The sequence below is a fragment of the Centroberyx affinis genome, unplaced genomic scaffold (genome assembly GCF_046629955.1).
Source record: "Centroberyx affinis isolate AG114_WGS23_722 - 3 ecotype Tasmania unplaced genomic scaffold, CSIRO-AGI_Caff_v1 ptg000287l_1, whole genome shotgun sequence".
Classification (NCBI taxonomy): Eukaryota; Metazoa; Chordata; class Actinopteri; order Beryciformes; family Berycidae; genus Centroberyx; species Centroberyx affinis.
The window spans coordinates 520,001-541,792 of record NW_027278966.1 but is presented as its reverse complement, the minus strand read 5'-3'; the positions used below and the strand labels follow the sequence as shown (position 1 = coordinate 541,792).

Genomic DNA, 21,792 nt, shown 5'->3' with positions numbered 1-21,792 from the left:
CTCCAAAAATATTTAACAGAGAGAGCTCAAAAGTAAATTAGCCCACAAGGCATTTTTGTCTTCCCACGAATGTTCATAACACTCTCTGTGATCAGCAAATTGTGGGAAATGTGTGCATTGTTAATGGAAGTGGAAGTGTGTATGGGAGCATATGTGTGTGTTTGTGTGTGTGTGGCGTGTCCCTACCTGCAGCTTGCTCTCCAAGGCGGCGGTGGCGCTGTCTCCACTGTTCTCGTCCACCACCACCACCATGTGGGTCAGAGAGTTCACCCTCACCTGCTCCAGCTCCAGGTCCTCCTGCAAGAGCTGCAACACACACACACACACACACACACAGAAACCAACTAGCTTAAATGATGGCGAACTAATGACAGAATATTGCTTGAAGCAATAGAACCTAAACAACACTGGTTTCCTGTAAGACCACAGGAGTTCAGAGCGGAACAATGTTTCAACTATATTCCCTCATCACCGGGTGGCCAACACAAGTAAACAAGCCTACAGTAAAAAAAAGTTGGTGCCCACAAACAACGAAAAAGTCCTTTCGGGTTCACCAAAACTTCTCATCACAACAGATCAAAAGTTCCTTTTGTGGGAGACATAAGTCTTCATTTCTAGTAAATCAAAAAGCTCATCATAGATTTTATGCATGTACCAAATTTCAAGATGATAGCTCAGACAAGGCATGATAAATGCTTGTTCAAAGTTTCCAATTAATTGCTATGCATTCCTTAATTGTAATTTTTTTCATGTCAGATTGTAAAAGTTGGATTAAGGTTCCTCCTTTTTCTTGATTTTGTCATATTAACCACCGTAAGAGAAAATAATCAGAGACCGAAAAGAAGAGCAACAAATACAATCAAGTCTGATTTCCCGTAAATGCAACTGATTGCCGTATGTACTGTGCAGGCTGCAAACAAAATCACCAAATCGCCTACCACCAAACAGGCAGAGTGAAAAAAAATGATCATGTTGTTTAAACCCCCACTGGTGGGCACAGGATTCAATTTCCAAAGCTTTTCTGAAAGCTCCCAGTTTCACAAAGTGATGTATGATTTCTCCACTGGTCGCAATTCCAGTCAAAATGAGGTTCGGTGTGCAGCTGGGGGAATTGGTTGCAAAATGATTTATTGAAAAGTACGACCCCACACACAAAAGAAAATATTACCGGGGTCTACTTTGCTGTGTTTGGAGGCGTGGTGAGGCTGTGATTTTTACACCAGGTTTTAAAAACTAAACTAAATGAGTGGTGGTGACTGCAAGTCCCCAAAGTAGCCTGTAATGCTGGTTTACAGTTCATGAAATCCTATAGCAGATGATGTGATGCCAAATTGATACCTCAAGGAGAAATTCTGTTATCACTTGACCCCCGGCACAGGGAGGTCAGAGGTCAGGTTCAGCTACAGAACAGCATCACTGCAGCTGGTAGGGATTCAAGTTTGCTTTGTTGTATTTTTGTATTTGGTTCGTTTGGTTCACACTGCCATATTACAAATGAACCAGAGCCTGTAAACAGAAGTCACATGGACTCACAAGCAGCTTCTTTGTAGGACAGAGTTTTGGTAACCTGTCGTCCCACCAGGTTAGAGATTTTGGCGATGAAGGGAGTCAAAACTAATCTGATTCCGATCCCTGTAGCTAAATATGATGGACTTGTTTGCCTTAATTTAACTTCTCTGGTGTTTATACCGGGTAAGAATACATGAAAAACAGCTGAATATGAGCATCAGTCCAGACTGCGGTTTGCCTTCAGTTCATTTTGTTATGCGTCAACCTCTGTCTCCTTACACCCATAAAACCATATGGAACGGGCAAGTAAACGGTCAAGAAAACGCTCCAGAGTTCGACTGAACCGCTCCAAACATGCTTGGACGTGGCCTCAGTGTCTGAACATGCCCAGACCAGCAGCCCACCTTGTGCTCTTCCACTTGGTGCTTGACGTCTTCCAGGTCAGGACCCAGCGGCTGAGCCCCCATCCTCTTAATCCGCGCCTCCGTCACATCCAGCCAATCGGTGAGCTGCTTCAACTGCTGGTGCTGCAGGTCCATCAGGACCTCATGAAGTCTGAGGGTTGAGAGGTAATACAGCTGCTGAACTATCAGTCACTTGGTGAAACCACACTGGTAGCCATTATGGAAGTCCCCCCATGTATCTATCCTGCATCCTGCACCCTTATAAATTGATAAGAGTTATATTAAAGGTCCAGCCATGTACACATCTTGATCCTGCACATTTTAAAAAGCTTAACTGGCTGACGGGGTGAACTTAACTGGCTGACGGGGTGAAAAAGAACCATTTATATTAGGATGCTGCTCACTTACAAAATTGTTAAAAACATGGTACCAAAGTACTTAATCAATTATTTCTCACTACTAAGAGACAATCATAGCTAATTTACAAGAGGTAGCTCGACAGACTTCATACCTTTTCCAAAAAACTGAAATTGAGTGTTTCACAGAGCACGTTTAAAGTGGCCTTAAAGAAATGGTTACAAAATACCATGTAGCATATTAAATTTTAATTCTAATTTTTTATGACCAAGAAAACATGAGCATGTTGACATAGCTACCCCGCTGCCTGCTATTTATTTATATGTTGATTGTATTGTCTTCGCTTGCTGTCTTGTTGTTTTGCTTTTAGCTTGTGGTGTGTAATGTATGTAATGACTACAATGCAGTGTTATATGTGTTCTTTAATCATCAAATAAATTCATTCATTGAAGTGAATAATAAAGTGATACCGTATTGATACCTGTAGGGAAATTCTCTGTTCTTTCTTCTATTGCGTGAAATCAGTGAACATCACAAAAGGTAAAAAGAGAGAGAGATGTCCGCACACAAAACAACACACCGAAGAAGACTTCAAGCCACAACAGGTTGCAAATTTGTTCCCCTGGCTGTCCTGAAATTCATGAAAGAGCGCAAAAAAAAGACATCTTTGCATATGCATTGTTTTGTGTGCAGACCTTTCTCTTCTTACCTACAGTATAACACACACTGCTTGTCTGCTTTAAGTTGGTAGTCCAGGCCATGTCTCTGCTGGTTTGTGCTCAGAGGTCTTGAATCAACAAGATTATCAAGGAAGATAGCTGAACGGTTAATTAAATTTGGCTCCGTGTCAGCTATCATCGGTTTCATCATATTTAGCAAAGGCCGCTGTTCTCTGCACCCATGAATGTTGGCTACTGGGGTGATGTTTATTTATATTGTTAAAAGAGATAAAACATTAGTCATATGGTTAAATTGAGAAAAAAAAAGCTGTGCAATCATCTGTGTTTCTACTATTTATATCTTTCTGTGAGCTTTCAAAATGTGGATGCAAACTTAATAATTTGTGTGTGTGTGTGTGTGTGTGTGTGTGTACCTGCTCTGTCTCTCCATGCTGGCCACCCTCAGGTGCTCCCACCGGGAGTTCAACAGGTTCATCTGCTCCCTCACCTCCGTCTCCTCCTCCTCGCCCAGATGCCCCTCCCCCAGCAGGGCGGCGCCGGCCCGGAGGACCCGCCCCACGCTGCCCTGGTGGGAGGTCAGCTCCACCATGTAACCCTGGTGAGAGGCACGCCGGAACATTTTGCATTGTTTCCACATCTGCCATCTTTCTCCTCAGTTACGCTAAGTGACCCTCCAAAAAGAAGTGGAGTACTTCACATCACCCTCTCCCACACTGAATGATATCCCTCTCTACTACCCTCTCCCTCTCGCTATAATTGTTCTCCAAAACCCTTCTAGCTCTCTCCTTAGCTCTTACTCTTACTCACACAGCAAAACCTTCAGTGTAAATTTAACTGTGAGAGTGTAAAAATCTGCCAGAGTTTATATAAGTCCACGCCCATCAAAGTGAATTTAACACTTGAGATTTGAACAGCGGCCTCAGAGCCACATCAGCTATAAGAGGGGTCAAACAACTCTCCAATCAACACTTGTCAACTCAAAATAACTGTCACTCAAAAATCAACACTTGCGAAAGCTGGGATATTACAAGGGCTCTTTATTTTTGGTTGTTGAATTTAAGCTTTTTCCATTGGTACACCCATTGTAAGACAATCTGGATAAGAGCATTGACTAAATGCCTAAAATGTAAAAACCTTGTTCGCCTTCCTCCAACAAACTCAGTATCTGTTGGTTTTGGTGGTGGGCCACTTCACACTCATTATTGCCGTCTTTTCAAGCATGTCCACTCAGTGGCACGGAGGAAGGGCAATTCTTTTCTTTAACTACTCCATTTTCCCAGTTATTGGACATGGTGTGTTTGTACCAGCTCTTTTTCTCTGCTCCATTATGGTCTGATGATTGTTATTACTTTAACCTTTTTGTTGGTTTTCTATACCGCTCTCCATGTCTGTGCATAGTCTATTGCAATACCTCTATATGTAATGCGCTTGAAATAAATATGATTTGGTTTTTGATTTTGTCAACCAATGCACACATGTTGTATACTACTCAAATTCAATACGCGAGGAAGAAATGTGTGTGCAGTTGAAAAGAGGAAACTGCCACCCACATCGCAGCCACAGATAGAGGTTGAGATTGGGATAAAATGTTGAACTATAGCAATGCTATGGAGGTTATTCATATATTTTCCGTGCCAGTGCATTTTAGTGAGACAGAAGGGGCATCAACATGGCAGTACAGAACCTGGCCAAGTTCGAGTTGACACCCACCTAAACTCAGTTAAACTTTTTAGGCTGACATACATATTTATTAGATAAATGCATGGCTTTTCCGAAAATATAATTGATTTTTAGCTCGTATTGGTGGTTGTTTGCCCTATGATGACCTCCAACTGGATGAGATGATGCTCCTTTATTTATTCTTTACCCTCCTTTTTATTGACCACTACACCAGTGCTCTGGTCCCTACCTCATGTGTGTGGAACTGCTCTTTAACCTCCTCCACCTGGCTGGAGATGGGAGGCTGGGCCTGCAGCCCGTCTTCGGCCGACAGCAGCCACGTCAACACCTGTTAAAAAACACATTACAGTCACGCTATTCAAAATAACATACTATACTTTAAAGAAGACTGAATAATATGTAACATGAAATGCAACATATGCTGTGAAAAGTGAAAATGTGTAGCATTTTTAAACATCAATATATCATTGTCAAATGAACTGTGATACCATGACATAATTACATATGAGACCATGGTCAAGATGATTGGTAGTCTTTGTCTCATGCCAGTGGTATTGTAAGTTATTTCTCAAAACTATGAAAACAACATTTCCCATGAATAGCTCCCCCCGAACCTTCCGGTCGTAAAGGTGATGTTGTTTCTTCATTCAATGGTTTTCTCTTTCATTTTACTGAAGAGGATAAACATTTTGGAACTGATTTTTCCATCGGCCTTTCACTTGTTTAACCTTCTGCCATTGCGATAAACCTTTAGTTCTGTTTGCTCTGGAAAAACAGTGTAAAATGCAGTGTAGAGACTGGTAGAGACTTCAAATCTTCTTTTGTTTACAGTAATTATAGTAATTACACTAAAGTCTCAAAATGAATGTGGAAATGATTTATTGATGTTAAAATGCTGCATGTAGCCCAGCCGAAACAACGGTGGAATATTTTTGTCATCATTTTTTGATTCTGGTCTCATTATTTTTAACATTATCATCATCATCATCATCATCATCATCACCACCATCATGGCATCATACCTCCTCCAGTGCGGCCTGGTAGCTCTCCAGGCTGGTGGAGCCAGGAGGCAGAGGACTGAGGCCCCGCTGCAGCTCCTCCTGGCTGGGAGTCAGGAACTGGAGAGGGAGAGGGTGGATGGACGGAAGAATGGATGGATGCACGGAAGAGGAGAGGAGGGAGGGAGGATTGCACAGAGGGATATGGGGTAGGGATAGAAGGTGAGGAAGGTTGATTGGGAGGATGCAGAGAGGGGATTGGATGTAAGGAACAGGAGGAGAAATAGAGGGATGGGGGATATCAAGGGGGAGGGAAGGAAAGGTTGGGTGTAGCAGGTAGGATGGAGGGGTGGAGGGAAAATAAGGTGAGGAAATGAGAGAAAAGGAGAGAGAGAGAGGGTAGAGAAAGGTAGATAAGACAGTAAGTTAAAAGTGACAGAAAAAGGGGGGCAGGGAGGCAGAGAGATGAGTAGAATGGAAAACAGAGAGGTGGGAGACAGATAGAGAGATGAGGAGAGGCCTGTTAGTGTTAGCCATTAACGGTGCTGACAAGCAGTCCTGGCCTTTGTCCAACCTTAACAACTTGTCCTCTCTCTCTCTATCTCTCTCTCTCTCTCTCCCTTTCAGTCTCTGTGTGACCGCTACTGATCTGGACACTAACAACTTCTCTCTTTCTTTTTTTTTTTTTTTATCTCTGCTTCACGCTCTTTCTTTCACTCTATTCTTCTCTCTGGTAATAAGGTGCTGAAAAGATCCACAAGGCCTTTCCAGGTCACAGCTAACTGTCTGGCCTTGCTGCTGTTCTCCCTTTATGCCTCCAGCACTTATATATTACAAACTTATAGCTTATAGTATGACCGAGAATCCAAAATATAACATAGATGCTGGAGATTAGTCTAAAACCCTGGCTTGTGTGTGAATCCCACTTTTTTTCCCCCCACTTTTTTGGATCTCACTGCAGATAAACTACAGTGAATGCCGAGGCTTTATCACCTCAATAAATTAGATCCAACTGAGACAGTGTCTGAATATTGTTTGTTATTGATGAAAACGAAATAGTTCCATATGAATATAATCAATATCTCTTCATATGAGGAGTTTCACTGCAAGATGAGATATCCACCATTTAAAAAAAAGACTTCTCTGAATCTTAAGACATTTGCTTATAAAATAGTTCATTTTTTGAGGACAGAATCATTTATGTTTTTCAAATAGTGCCTGATGAATTTCAGGTAGCAACATCTTTCCAAAATGGATATATATCATTTTGGAATGAAACCTGCTCCATTACCCTTTGACTGAGCCAAAGCGAGGACAATGCGTTATAAAACGTCAAAATTACTAGGGCATTAATGTTCTTGAAAGGAGAACTTTGAGATGAGACGGGGACTTTTTGCACGGGGCCGCTGCGATATGCTTTACATCCTGCATTTCAAAGAACAGTGGGAGTGCCTGAATAAAGCTTATCTGACAAATTATCTTTTCTTCTTGTGATGCCTTTTAAGTGCCAGCCAAGTTAAGTCGAGCACCCCGCCGGTACATGAAATATTTGACACAGTGTCTGAATACATTCCAGCCCAAGTCAGAGGAAATTAGGGGCCACATTTAGCTGCACAGTGCAGGGTGCCGGCTTGGAAACTGCAAAACTACATCTGCGCATCATCATGAACATTTTGAAATGTCATGCTTTAGAGAAGAGAGGAAATATGTAAAGAAGCTACTGATAAAAGGGGTGAACAGGACGGGTGGATGTACAGTAACTCTTTTTGTGTTTCAGGGTGCTGTGGAAGCTTTTGTGATGGCGGATTTTTGTAAAATCCAAGTGGGTTATGACCGACTGCGTTTGTGTTTGCGTGTGTGTGTGTGTGTTTGTGAAGGCAGTGATACACAGGGCAACTTTTTAGGCAATTCTGATGGGCAACAGTGCCACAGAAGCCGCATTAGCTTTACTCACATCGGAATATCTTGGTACCAGGAAGAATTTGGCGCTTCTGATTGGGAATGCTGCCCATCTACTTTGGCCAAAAAATCGCCCTCTGTATCACCACTGATAAACAGCCCAAAAAAACATTTGACTCCATAAGCATAGTTAGTATCACTTCTAATTCATGAATTGTTAAAATGAATATATCCCATGATTAGTCCCCAATGACAATATATTTCAATTCATGAATTAAAACACAAAGCGACAGACTGACAGGCACGTTACAAAAAATGTCCACCGTCATTTAGTCTTATATTCAGTCTTAAAATTCTGTTAATAACGTATGATAATTCCACTTGTTTCCAATGCAGCTTCATTTGTTCCAGGAATTTTCAAGAAACAAAGTGTTGGTATCTTGAAACAAGGGAGAATAAGGCAGATCATTTCATTAGTGTCAAGTAAAACACACTTAATTAAAAAAAACCGATTTGAAACAAGTACATTTACATTGGAAACAAGTGCAATCATCTCACCTCCATCGGCATATGCTTCCACTTGTTTTAAGAAAAGTAAGTTTGTAAGACAGCAAATGACCTGGTAAGATGGACATTTTATTGCAATGCAGACAGACAGGCAGACAAACCCACAGACATGCAGACAGACAGATGGACAGACAGATGGACGTTGGCGTGGAGCGTTAGCGCTGCGAGACACGGACCTGCTCAGTAAAACGCCTCCTCTTTTGCTCGGGCGACTTGACATATGCAGCCTGGGTGTAGGCATAGCTTTTATAGCGCGGCTGAGGGGAGGGAGAGGGACTCCGCACTCGCCCCTGAGCCACACTCACTGTGATCTGAGAGAGAGAGACAGACAGAGAGAGAGACAGAGAGAGAGACAGAGAGAGAGAGAGAGAGTGAGAGAGAGAGAGAGAAAGGGAGAGGGTAAGAGAGCAAGAGAGAGCGCGATCATGAGAGAAAATGAGAGAGACGAGAGAAACGGCAAAGGGGGGAGGACAGGAGAGACAAAAGGGAGGAAAGAGAGAGAAAGATACAGTGAGAAAGAATGTGAAAGATAGACAGCAGATGATGAGGAAGCAGAAAATGAGAGAGTAGAGTATAAAAGCGGAAAAAATGTATACGGAAAGAGAAAAAGGAAGGAGCACGCAAGGAGAGGATCGAGCGAGCGAGATGATGAGAGATCAAGGTGAGGAGAGAAGGGAGAGGGAGAAAGAGAAAATGAGAGAGAGAGAGAGGAGCAGAAGAGAGGAGAAAAAAAGAAACATGAATAATCACACATAAGCTAAGTTTCCATCCAAATGTCAAGTGAATTATCTAGTGAACTTTTTGAAATGTCGCAACAAATAAAATATAGATTAGGTGTGTTTCTATCACTGGACTGTCAAAAAAACACGAGAAAAAAAGCAAGGAGTCTCTGGAGAATTAATATTGGGCAAGTTGTTGTTGTTATTCTTTCATTTCAGCTACTGTCGGCCATATTTAATGTTGTCGGAAGACGAAAACAAAGAAATGCACTTGTCAATATTGTAATGCACAAATTAATGGCTTTACAACCATGGCAGCAACAGTGGGCACTACATTTCTGGGAGTTTGTGGTGGACAATTATTTTAGAAATCCATTTTGATCTGTTTTACAATGAGATTGAACATCATTAATTACTTGACAAATGTGTTTCCATATCCTATTTAATGCATTATTTCTTCATCTTTTCCAAGTCAAGCGAACATAAATACATTTCTTGCTAAAGTGAAGAAATTCTATCGGAATTTGCTACTGTCATGATGCTTTTCATAATTCTGTATAAAAATCCTTGGATGGAAACTCAGCTATAGATAATGAAGACATGGATAGAGAGAGCGAGAGAGAGACAGAGAGAGGGAGAGAGAGAGGCAGAGAAAGTTAAAGAGAAGGGTGTGTGTGTGTGTGTGTGTGTGTGTGTGTGTGTGAGAAAGATCGGTTATGCAGAGGGTGTCGACAGAATGGAAACCAGACAGACAGCACAGAGGGAAAGCTGACACGGTGGTGAGCAGCTCAGTTTCGGCGTCCTGTTCAACAATTCCCTGTCAGGTTGTCACTACAGATCCACAACGCCCATCCAGACACCAGCAGGCTACAGCTGACTGTCCGGCACAGTTACCGGCTCTTACCCCTGTTTCCTATCCAGGGATGACTGACTGACTGACTGACTGAGCCCTCCACACTCACATTCTGTTCCTATAGCTGGGAGCTACCAAGCAACACCACAGTCTCCGGTAACAACTACAACCATCACTCATTAAAGGTGCATTACTGTTTATTAATTATCATTTAATGGATAACAACTACTTGACGATTAGCTGGTAGATTTCCTTCAATGTTTACTAATTAATAGTAAATGGCATGGTGTGTCATCATTTAATTTTTAACTGGTATTGAATCATAAATCAGTTGAAATGTTATAATAGGGGTCCAGATAATGTTAATTGGTGTTTTACAAACCACTTATTAACCATTTATTAACCACTGTAAACATCAGTTGCAACTTTATAATAGCGGCTGACATAATGCATGTTTCACAAATCATTTGTCAATTACTAGACTAATCATTTACAGCATTACAAAATATTTAAAGTGTTTTTAAATTATTTAAAAGTGTTTAACCTGGATAATAACAAATGATTAACACAATTTTAGCAATTAAAAATCATTGATTAAATTAATTAACAGTTATGATACAATATAAATGATTCATGACTTAACGTGAGTAATTAATAATTAAATAATGTACGCGACAATATATCATTTAAAATGAATGAGTAAGAATAGGAAATTAACACATCATTAATTATTCCCAGTCTTCTACTATTGGCCACTGAGCATTTCTCATTCACTTTCTCTGCCTGGAATTTCTCAGCCAGTCTGGGATTCAAACCAGCAACCCCTCTGCTCACAAGCCCAGTTTACTGCAGTCTCTAGACAGTGGAGACAGCTGAATATGTAAAAGTAAAAATAGAGATTTGGCACTGGCAAAGTGCAGGAAAACAATGTCCACAAATACTGTGGGCGAGCTGCACACTTAATCACTCTTTCACTGACATCTTTCAATTATTTATCTTTGGAGCAACGGCCTGCCCTGTACATTTTGCCTAAACATTTGTATCTGTATTATGAAATGCGGCGAACATATCGTTTTTAATGAAGCTGTTTGGATATGGTTCAGGTCAGTCTAAATCAACGTGGTTTGGATGGGAATCTACAAGTGGGGGATGAGTGTGTTTTCCCCTCTGGTGTGTTTGTCCCTTTCAGTCCTTTCTCTTCATGTGTGTCTACTGACAGTGCTGTTCTACTCTATTATAGGGATAGGGACGATTACATGGACAGTTGATTAGTCACTGGATTACTTGCTGACAATAGAAACATGAGTCAGCTAATCTATGCAGCAAGTTAAAAAAAGAAAAAAAATCTAGTTTAGTCTTGTATGTAATTTAGTTACCTAATTTAATATTTAATGAAAACAGTCAAAATTACATTTACTATTCTATTATTTTGTACTTAATTCCATTCTATCCTGTTGTACTTATTTCTATTCTATCCGAGTTTGCCTATCACGCAGCAGTCACTTTATAAGATTACCTGTCAGATTTTCGAGAGACGGAGCTCTTATTTTGAAGGGACAAATAACTTTTAATTGACGACTGGCTCTCCTGGTCGGATATTCCCCAAGCTGCTGTTCCTTTGACAGCCAGGCGAGCTGCTGCATCGCTAAAAACCAAGTCAACCTTTACACCGCAGACATCATAAAAGTTTAATCTCTCAATGTCTCCGCTCTCTCTCTCTCTCTCTCTCTCAGCTATCAATCTACCCTCTCGCCCCCTCTCTGTCACTAGCCTCTCTCTTCCCCTTTTCTTCATCTGTCATCCCCTCTGTTTCTCTGTCTGTTTTCCATCTTTGTTTTCCCCTTCCTTTTCTTCCCACTGCCTCCCAGTTTCTCTCTCTCTCTCTCTCTCTCTCTCTCTCTCTCTCTCTCTCTCTCTCTCTCTCTCATGGTGGATGAGTTGTTTCCTCGTGTTAAGAGCAGACAGCCAGAGGCGACCGAACCTGGATCAAACTGTTAAATTTGCAAACAACTCGTAGCTTTGTTTCCACCTACTTGGAGCACCAGATGGGCGGCTTTTTTTTTTGTTTTTTTTACTGCACCAGGACAGCCCAGAAAAGTACACTTAATTGACTTTGCTATACTTTCATGCGATTATCTTAAACTTTGGGCTTTAGTTACTTTTCCCCCTCCCTGTTTTGTCGGGAGATGTTTCATTAAAGAACATCAAAGTCAAAGTCTCTCTCTGTGTGTCCCAGGTGCTGCTCGTACGGTGTTGATGTAAGGAGGTAGTGACAGCGCCGCTTTGATGATGACAGATGAGGGAGGAGGCAGATAATAGCCGCTGTCAGTAACTCTCCCTTTTTTTTCTCTCCCTCTGTCTTTTCTCTCCGTCTCTCGCCATCTGACTTGTTCCTCGCTCTCTCTCCCTATTTGCTTGATCTCACTCTCCATTTCCCCCCTCTCATCTTTCTGTACGTCTTTATATATCTTTCCGCCTCCTCTCCTCTCCTCTCCCCTCTCTCTCTTTCTGTCTACGCTTCTGCCTTTCAATCTCCCTCTTTCTCTCTTTTTCTCTCTTCGCTCTCTCCCTCTCCTCCTCCATTTCTTCATCTCTCCTCTCCCCACCCATCTTTCACCCTATCTGTTTGGTTCCCAGCAGTAACGGCCTGCAGTTTCTCTCCACTGCCAGACGGAGACAGAGAGCTGAGAGGGGCGGGCTGACGTGGCCATTAAACTGACTGGGATAATAATATTACCAGCCATTACTCCAGGAAGCACACTCCATCCTGCCTGATTCAGCGCGATAGGATGACATTGACCTCAGCTCAACTCCACTCTTAAGGTCAGGGCCCCAACGGTGGACTCTATCATACTTTGATAATATTGAATTTGTGATTTGATACAAGCGGACGAAATAAGGTTTGGATGGACAGATGGATAGACGGTGATTCTGTCCACTGAACTGAGGAGTTTTGAGTTTCAAAAGAAACTTTGTGTGTTCTGTGTACACAGGTCTTAAGATAGCCAATTACTCCAATTATATTCCATAAGTGCTTTTCATTTCATGCCAGCAACTGCACCGCTCTTTGCCAGCGTGCTTGTGCCAGCTAATGCAGGCAGAGCAACCTAAAGAGCAGAGCAATTAAAACTAAATATAACTCCATCACTGTGATATTGCAGCAAATGGCTCTCTTCCTGATGGCCGCGTCTCTTGGCTGAAATCGTTTTGGAACAGCAGGTGTGTTGTATATCGCATTTTGAACTTAAGTCACCTTAATGAAAAAATAACTAAGAACAAAAAAAATGCCAATGACTTAACAAGTCAGTTAGTCTCATATTTATTCTTAAATCGTATGTTTCTTAAAATGTGAAAGATTCTGCCAACGGGGTGAGATAATTCATTTTTTTTCCCAATACAGCTTCAGCTTCACAAGTTTTTAATATCTTGAAACAAGGAAGAATAAGGCAGATCACTCCACTAATATCAAGAAAATGACGCTTTAATAAAATTCTTGAAAGAAGTTGATTTGCATTGGAAATAAGAAGAATTCTCCCTATTGGCAGATTTTTTTTTTCACTACCTTTTTTCAATAACATCTCAAGGCTCAACACTAGACTGAATGACCTGTTAAGGTGGATGTTTTTTCCAGTGACTCTGCTACTTGGCATTGCATAGATTTTATACTGCTGTTACATTTTGACCTGTCTTTTTCAAAAGAGCTTCCACCTTTTCACTGGTGCTATGCAAAGATAAAATAGTAGATTTTTCTAAATACACCCACACTCAACAATAATGTACTCCACAAAAAATGTACTGCAGACAAACAATGCTGTGACCTGAAAAGGTCTTCTCCTGTCTGCCTGCAATAAATTTTTGAGGAGCAGTAATGCTGGAGGTGAGTTTGCTTTGAAAATGTGTTGTCTAGGCCTATTAGTCCTGTCACACTTGGGCTCTCTGTCTGCTTGACATATAACTACCTGACTAATCATTATATTTGCAATAAATTTGCTAGTTTCTCTTCTTAATCATGCATTGTGATTAAACTGATTGCAGTAATCACATCACCGCTGATTCCTCCAGGAAAGTCGGTCTGTGGTGCCACAGAGAAGTAAATTTGCTATCAAACCGTTCATTATCCAATTTGTCATTAAAATAGAAGAATCCAAAAGGCATTTCTCTTAATCTCTCTTGATCATGCTTGTGAGAGTCTGCGGGTGCTGGTTAGCATTTCAATTTTATTTTGGGGAATAGCAGGGAAAGAGGGAATTTCAAATGTCCCCCTGCAGACCTAAAACACCATCTCTCTTCACAGTAATGTTGTTACTGAACTCATTATCAAATTTGTTCTAACAGATATTTGAATCCCAACATCATTTCTCTGATTGCTTGTGAGAGCAGCAGCGCTGTTCTTACAGTTGCCTCCATCCAGCACTGGCTTCAGAGAACTTCCAAGAGAGCAGGGATGATCTCCTCTGTTTCTTTCATCCCTGTCAGTTGCACTACGAAACTACTGCAGTGAGAGCGTCCCGCTGGGAATTTCAGAGGCCCATTTAGTCATCTTGATGGGGTGGCAGGTTGGCAGGTTGGCAAGATGGTGGGGGGGCGGTGGGGGTATTTAGGAGCTCTGCAAACTCACTTTGTAACTGGGTTAGCTCTGCTCTCGAGCTGATAATATGCAGTGTAAAAACACACTGTGGTGATTCTGTTGTACAACATGCACTACTTGCAGAGTAGCCTACTTGAATATTGTCTGGGACGGGCGCTGCCTCAACCACCAAGCTAAAAAACCTAAATGTGAAAAGGCCCGTGAGCACACATACACACAGCTGAGCACAGACAGGATGCATGCAGACCAAAGGCTCATGGGAAATAAAACATGGCATCTTACTATCATCCCAGCGCTAAGCTGTCATGGTGACAATTAGGGCAAATGACATAGACGAAAACAACAGATTGCTATAGCGAAGATGCCACTCTCACCATGGCAACGGTGCCATCGGTCCCCATGGTGACTGACAGGCAGGTCAGACCAAGGTCTTGTGTCGCCACAGAAACAGCAATGGCACATTACTATGGTAACAGGATGCCATAGTAACAATAACATTGTTGGATAGCGATGCCAGGGAGGGCTGAAACAATATCACTCTGTGTGTGTGTCTGTGTGTATGTGAGTGAGTGTGTGTGTGTATGTGTTTGTGTCTAACCTGCTGGGAATAGCGCTGCTGGGTCTGGATCTGGTAGTGCTCCTCCGTCGTCACGCGGGTGATGTTGCCGGCGGTCGCCCGCGGCAACGTCTCCACTTCCTGGATGGCTTCCATAGAAACGCTTTGGGGAAGCACCTGGAAGAGTGACGTCACGTACATGATGACACTCTTCTTGTCTGGGTGAGGCACCGCCACATCTAAAGAGCAGAGCGACAGACAGGGGATCAGGGAAGTGTGTATGCATGTAGGTGTGTGTGCGTGTGTCTGTGTGTGAGTGAGGGAGTGACAGTACATGATGGGTCTTTTATCACATCTTAGAGCAGCGGTTCCTTTAACTTTTTCATATCATAGATCTGCATTTGAGCACAGACCCCATTTACTACGATTTAAGATTTTGTCATATGGATTTTTTTTGTGGTTAAATATGACTTGGTGCAGAAATATATAACTGTGTATACTCTAAGTGAGGTGATACCAGCAGGATGGAGAGTGAAACCTATGAGGAAAATACATCATTGTGCTATCATCTAGTGAGTGAAATAACAGTGAAATTAAACTATTGCTAATTTTTCTGGCGACTCCCTGAAATTCCCTAAAGGGCCCCTGTGGATCTCAGGATGACACAACAAGTCCCGAGACTGTCTTTCAATTGGGAAAAACAGGGTTCAAAGCTTGCCGTTTTTCCAGCCAGCCTCTGTACCCCCAATCTCACAGCTGAATAAAGTTTGAGCAAAGTTTGGTAACAGGTGGAGTGAGATATAAGAAGCGGGGCCATTTCAGGAAGGGCGGCCGGAGCCTGTGGCCCAGCCGGTCAGCCCTGGGCAGAGCTAATAGAGACGGATCACAGCGGGGCCGAGGCGCAGCAGATAAATGAACACCATAAGAGACGGAGAGAGAGCGACAGAGAGAGAGAGGGAAAGGGGGTCGGGTCGAGAGCGAGGGGAGAAAGTGAGCGAAAGAGAAAGAGACAGAGAGAGGGACAGAGAGAGAAACGGAGAGCTAATGAACTGAGGGTTGTGGATATGTTAACAGAGCGATGTGTAGAACATAGTAATGGATAGCAGCTCAGACTACGATGGAAATAATGAACAGCAGATAGGAGAAGGAGAGCGAGAGAGAGATTACAATGGAGAGAGAAAGATAGAGATGAGAGACACGGTGAGAAAAATAGAGCCAGAGACAAAACATGACAGATATGAGTGTGTGTGTGTGTGTATGGATGTAAGCGCTTGAGCAAATGTGTGCGTGCGCATGAGTGTGTATGTCTGAGAGCATATGTGTACATACATACATGTGTGCATGTGCATGCCGGAAATATCTGTGTGTGTGTGTATGTGTGTGTGTGTGTGTGTGTGTGTGTGAGAGAGAGAAAGAGAGAGAGAGAGTCGTATTTTTGGCTGTGGAATACTTATTTGTCAGCATCACAGACTGTTGGAAATCCTAGAGCATTATTGTTTGTCTGAGGAAGACAAACAGCTCCATAAACAATGCCATCTGCAAGTGTGTGTGTGTGTGTGTGTGTGTGTCCAAGTGTGTGTCCAAGTATGTGTACATCCTGTATTTCTCTGGTCAATTTTGCCTCTTTCCCTCCCTACCTCTCTCTATCCCATGATCTCCATTTTAATCATTTCACCACAGCTCAGCTACGTGTTGTGTGTGTGTGTGTGTGTGTTTGTGTGTGTGTTTGTGTGTGTGTGTGTGTGTGTGTGTGTGTGTGTGTGTGTGTGCGTACGTGAGATAGAGAGAGAGAACATGTCTGCCGTGTGTGCGCATACTTATGAGGTACGTATAAGTCTGTGTGCACACATTTCAGCTTGATGTGTGGGTGTTTGTGTATTTGTGTGCGTGTGTGAATATTTAACAAGTTTGTGTCTTTCCCATATGTTTGTGCGTGTGCATGCTGTTCAATTTTTGTGTTTGTGTGTGTGTGTGTGTGTGTGTGTGTGTACGTGTTGTATGTCTGTGTGTGTGTGTACCTTACAATTTGTGTGTTCCCATACATGTTTGTGTGTGCATGTTTTTCAACGTGTTCAATGTGAGTGCTGTAGTTTTGTCCTTACGTCTTTGTATGTGTTTTTTATTAGCAATGTCTGTGTGTGTGTGTGTGTGTGAGCGAGTGTGTGTGTGTGTGTGTGTGTGTGTGTGCGCGTGCGTGCATGTGTTCGTGCACACCTAGCACTGATTACATCCGGCTCTGTAAACATACACGGTGGAAATGTCATTAGGGTGGATTAAAATAGGTCTCCAAATTATTATGCAGAAAATGTTTGGCTTTGACAGTGATATTTGGTTTTTGACTGAGAAATTCTATTTTTGTATGAGACAACAAACTCTGTCTTTTTATTCAAGCCTTTTCCAAGTTGCTGCAACTTAAGTTAGGTTATGCAGAACTTTAGAATAGTAGATTGGTAGCCAGAAACAGGGCATCCCAACCCAATTTACCACAGTTTGGTAATATAGTCGAGGAAAATGTGAAAAATATGTCTTCCAAGAGATCAATTTTGAGACCCCTGCTGCAAAAATGACATTATATATCATCTCAGCGTGGGCAGCAGACTGTCAGCTTTGATTTGAGGTGAAAGAAGTGAGCAAAAGTTAAAGGAGAAGAGAAAGAGAGAAAAGAAAGAAGAGGGAAGAAAGAGGAGCGACAAAAAGAAACGGAGAGAGAGAGGTTTGGTGAGAGAAATAGAAACAAGGAGAACAGGAGACAGCAGGAGAGAGTCAGAGAGAAGAAGATGGAGAAAGAGAAACGGAGCGCTAATGAACTGAGGATGGTGGAGATGTTAACAGGGTGATGGATAGAACAAGATTATTATAGATATCGATGATTATGTCTTGTTGGAAAGTACATGTTTTCAAACTAAATAATGTAGAGTTAATAGAGGTTTTGGTGATTATGTAGGCTACTATAGAGACTTTGCAGTTGGGTCACACCATGGCTGGTGCCATTATGGAGGTCAACTGGAGAACTGGCTGTAGTATATAATAATATATAGCAGGGCTGGAAAGGGAGAGAGAGATACCTGAAAAAGATTGTGGTGTGGTGCTATAGGTCAATTCAGTAACATTGTGAGTAAAAGTTAATGGTCTGAAAAGGTGGATTTGTTTCCAAATTTAGACCACTGTGGCACAGAAAACTCATATCTTTATCACATCTATCACATCCCTTTTAGCCCCAGTCTCTACTCCAAAAACGTTGTAGATTGAGAAGAGTGAGTTCAGTTAACCTGAACAAACAGCTGGTTTTTGGCTTATCTGCCAGACTAGCCAGCGGGCTAATTCAGCAATGCACCCAATGTTAATGTTAATGTTACCGTGAGACTACTAGCCACTACTAGCATTAACGTTTGGGGGGAAATGCCTTGTCAAAATCAGCACAGAAATTAACTTTCTAATTATCTTTCTAATCTTTCTAACTACTTTGAGACAGCCAAGTTGTGCATTTAGAAATGAAATTAGCTGTTCTCAGCAACTCCTCCACTATGGCAGAGGGTGCATTACATCACCTGAAAGCCTTCTATTGTATGGTACGTTTCCAAGCCAAAACATTCATCATCTCAATATGGTTTGAATGTATACTACTATCATGTAAATGGCTATTTGCTGATATTTGGAAACTGACATTATGATTACAGCTTTTGTAATACTTCTTATGAACAGTTCAGCCAATAAAGTTATTTAACTGACAAGAGAGTGACACAGACAAATAGAAGGAGAGAGACCATAGGAAACATTTTTGAAGTCTTTGTTTATACCAAAGTCCCAGTGCCCCTCGGCTCAACACCAAGCATTAAAATAGATGTTCACATCATAGTCGACGTGCTATTTCATAGAACTAAACATCAAACGACAGTCCACATTTCCAAATCCTTACAGAGCCTCTATTTCGCTGAGATATCAGCCACAAAAAATCCAAACAAATACAACTTTAAATCCTTTTGTAGCACCAAAAAATGTTCAAAAGCCGAGGCGGGGGGTTGATACAGTTTTGTGCGCCGTTACACAGCATAATAATGATACGCTTTCACCCCACTTGCACCCTACCAGCGATTGTTTATTACGAGATCAGTGGTAATTCGTATGCCGTGATGTGTCTTTTCAAGGCTTAAGCGAGCTGCAAGGGATTATAACGCTCTCTATCGCGCTGGCACACCGCCAAAACATGGCACTCCGAATGTAGGAGATTAAAGGGGAATACCACTCAATTTATGATTTCACGTATCATTAGGGTCCTGTAAAAACTCCAACAAGTTTTTCCCCCCTTTCATGCGAATATTTTTGTATTTTTGAGTTTTTGTTTACATGTTGGTGGCAAGATTTTGATGAGTGATGCTTTCAATGATATTAATGAAAACAGAATCAAAATATGGAGATGCAAGGTTTATGCAGAACAGTAGCAATGAGGTTTTATTTTTTTCTTTTGTATCATTGGAAAGTTCACAACAGTTTATCAGGATTGACTGATCTATGTAGTCATCTATGTATCTACTGTATGTATCTATCTACTTAATCTGTCCTTCCATTAATCCATTACTCATCCATGATCCATCCACCCAACTCTATCTGTCCATTCCCCCATCTATCCATCTTTCTAGCTGTTTCTATGGGACTGTATCGCTGACAGTTGTTCAATAAAGTCAGGTGTAACATCTTGGCCTATGTTTGAAAGAATTCACCACCATTTATCATGGAGACCGGCCCAGCAAAGACAGTGTTGCAATAAACTTTGATCCAGGTCAGCTTTATTCGTTTTACTCCTGTTTGACAGTTTTGATTAAGAGACTGTAAACTGGTCTTAGGTCAGCAAAAGCTCTGACAATGATAGACGCCATGGATGTCAACACATTTTGTGTGTGTGTGTGTGTGTGTGTGTGTGAGTGTGTGTATGTGTGTGTGTGTGTGTGTGTGTATGTGTGTGTGCTATATGCCTGTTAGGATGTGACTCTGTTGTATTATTAATATAAGTGAGGACTTTTTTGGGAAGCGAGGACATTTTTGGCAACCTGTCTGTCTGTCTGGCTTTCTGTCTGTCTGTTGTTCAGACTGTCTGTGTGTCACTGTTCAAGTCCCATCACCAAGGTGACCGCAGTTATCGCCATGGCAACACCCAATCAGGGGCTGACGCATCGTATTCAATTTGACCAATTAAGGCGCGTGATTGCGAGGTGTGAAATATGATAGGAGCCATAACTCACCCTGAATATTCATCTCCGGCATTACTGGTGTGTCTGCGTGTGCATCTGTGTGTGTGTATGTGTGTGTGTGTGTGTGTGTGTGTGTGTGTTACCCTCAGGGTCCAGCAGTCTCTCTATCCCCAGGTGTTGTTCTGCCTTACTAAAGGCGTGTTCCAGTCTGTCGATGGCTGACGTCTTCTTCTCCACCGAGCTCCAATCAAAAAGCTCAGGTCTGTGGGGACAGAAGAGAAACCAAGGTGTAAAACCGCTCTGTCCATGTCTGACCCTATCTGTTTTTTAAATTTGTTTGACATGAACTTAAAGGAATATGAGATTGGCCTGTTGATCAACTTGCCTGTTAAGTGATGAGAACATAGACACCAAAATCATCCATGTGTCATTAGTAGATAATTTGCTCTAGTGCTACATGCTAACACTTTAGCAAACTATTGCTAAAGCTTACTTTGGATAGCTAGCATTTTCCAAAGTAAGAAGACTGACCTTTTAGTAAAAAAAAAGTAGTTAATGTTTTGTTTATTATATGGCCTACTGATTAATTTTCTTAAAAATGAAATATAATAAACTCAATGAATGATATAGCCAGATCTATTTTGGAACTATTTCAGGTGAGCATGTATTCATCCACTAAGTAGTCATTTTAAGTTCTATAGTCTCCCATTGCCCACCACCTTCACTTTTTACATAAACAGGGAAAGTAGTTCCTTGTAGTTCAAAACAGTATGATATTTTGCATCATATTTTGTGCAAATTTGACTAATCTCCTACACAAAACAGCCAAATTTAGCCGCATATCATTTAAGATTATTCACTATTTAGCTTCAGAGCTGCTACAAGTCAATTTCTCACATTTGAGATAATGCTAGCTGTCTTCTATCACTCAACATAGTGTAGCTAAAGTGCTAGCATGAAGCACCAGAGCGGATAATCCACTGGGGACACATGGATGATTTTGGTGTCTATGCTCTCATTACTTAACGGGTAAGCTGACCACCGGGCCAATCTCCCATTCTGAATTCCTGTAATGATATTGCTAACAGATGTTCATACGAACCGACAGCCATGATTGAATTCATAATTACACGATTCCGGGCCTGCGACCTAAACTCTGATGGGCGTCCATAGATCCAGGTGTACATTACGTCACCTCTGCAAAGCTATTTTTTTCCCAAATAGACCGGGTTTGTACCGCATAACACAGTTTAAGCTTTCCTACAGAATTTAGCAGCAGCTGCACTTATCATTGGTTTACAGGTGCGATGAAAAGCGGACCAGAGTGACACTCTGTTTGACGCAGCCGATAAAAGAATATTTAGAAGTTTGTCACTGGCTTTATTTCTTCATGTTCAGAATGACAACCATGCATTTCTGAAACTATGCAAGGGGTAATTACTGGCACTTACTGAGCACAAAGGGGCTCATGTCAATTGTGAATGCAAAGTAAAAACATGACAATCAGGAAAATAAAGAATTAAGGGGTTTTCACACACAATTAGCACCCTTAATTCTCCTTTACCTCCACCAAGGCAGACATCACACTGCTGACTCAAGTATGCAGTGTTTTTCACATATATGTCTTTGTTGTTTATGTATGTGGAGTATTGTGGAAAGCAACAACTGTATTTCAAGTTGACTTTGATTCAACTTCCACTTGGTTTCCTGTGGTCTCTTTTCTAGCTGGAACGACAGAATGATGCAGCTCATGTTTTCAAGCCTCCAGTCTGATTAACACCTTGCTGGAATTGTCA

At 41.7% G+C, this 21,792-nt stretch overlaps 1 protein-coding gene across 1 annotated transcript in view; it reads right to left on the bottom strand.

Annotated features, from left to right (window-relative positions):
• LOC139640304 (dystrophin-like) overlaps positions 1 to 21,792 on the bottom strand; it is a gene marked incomplete at its 3' end in the record, with an annotated part of 126,100 nt that overhangs the window by 10,257 nt on the left and 94,051 nt on the right. The window contains exons 8-15 of the mRNA XM_071514492.1: positions 20,140 to 20,258; positions 14,853 to 15,049; positions 8,271 to 8,405; positions 5,653 to 5,748; positions 4,860 to 4,958; positions 3,364 to 3,545; positions 1,914 to 2,064; positions 187 to 306 (exon numbers count right to left, since the gene is read on the bottom strand). Of these exons, the coding sequence (XP_071370593.1) occupies positions 187 to 306; positions 1,914 to 2,064; positions 3,364 to 3,545; positions 4,860 to 4,958; positions 5,653 to 5,748; positions 8,271 to 8,405; positions 14,853 to 15,049; positions 20,140 to 20,258 (1,099 nt within the window). The remainder of the gene's footprint in view (positions 1 to 186; positions 307 to 1,913; positions 2,065 to 3,363; positions 3,546 to 4,859; positions 4,959 to 5,652; positions 5,749 to 8,270; positions 8,406 to 14,852; positions 15,050 to 20,139; positions 20,259 to 21,792) is intronic.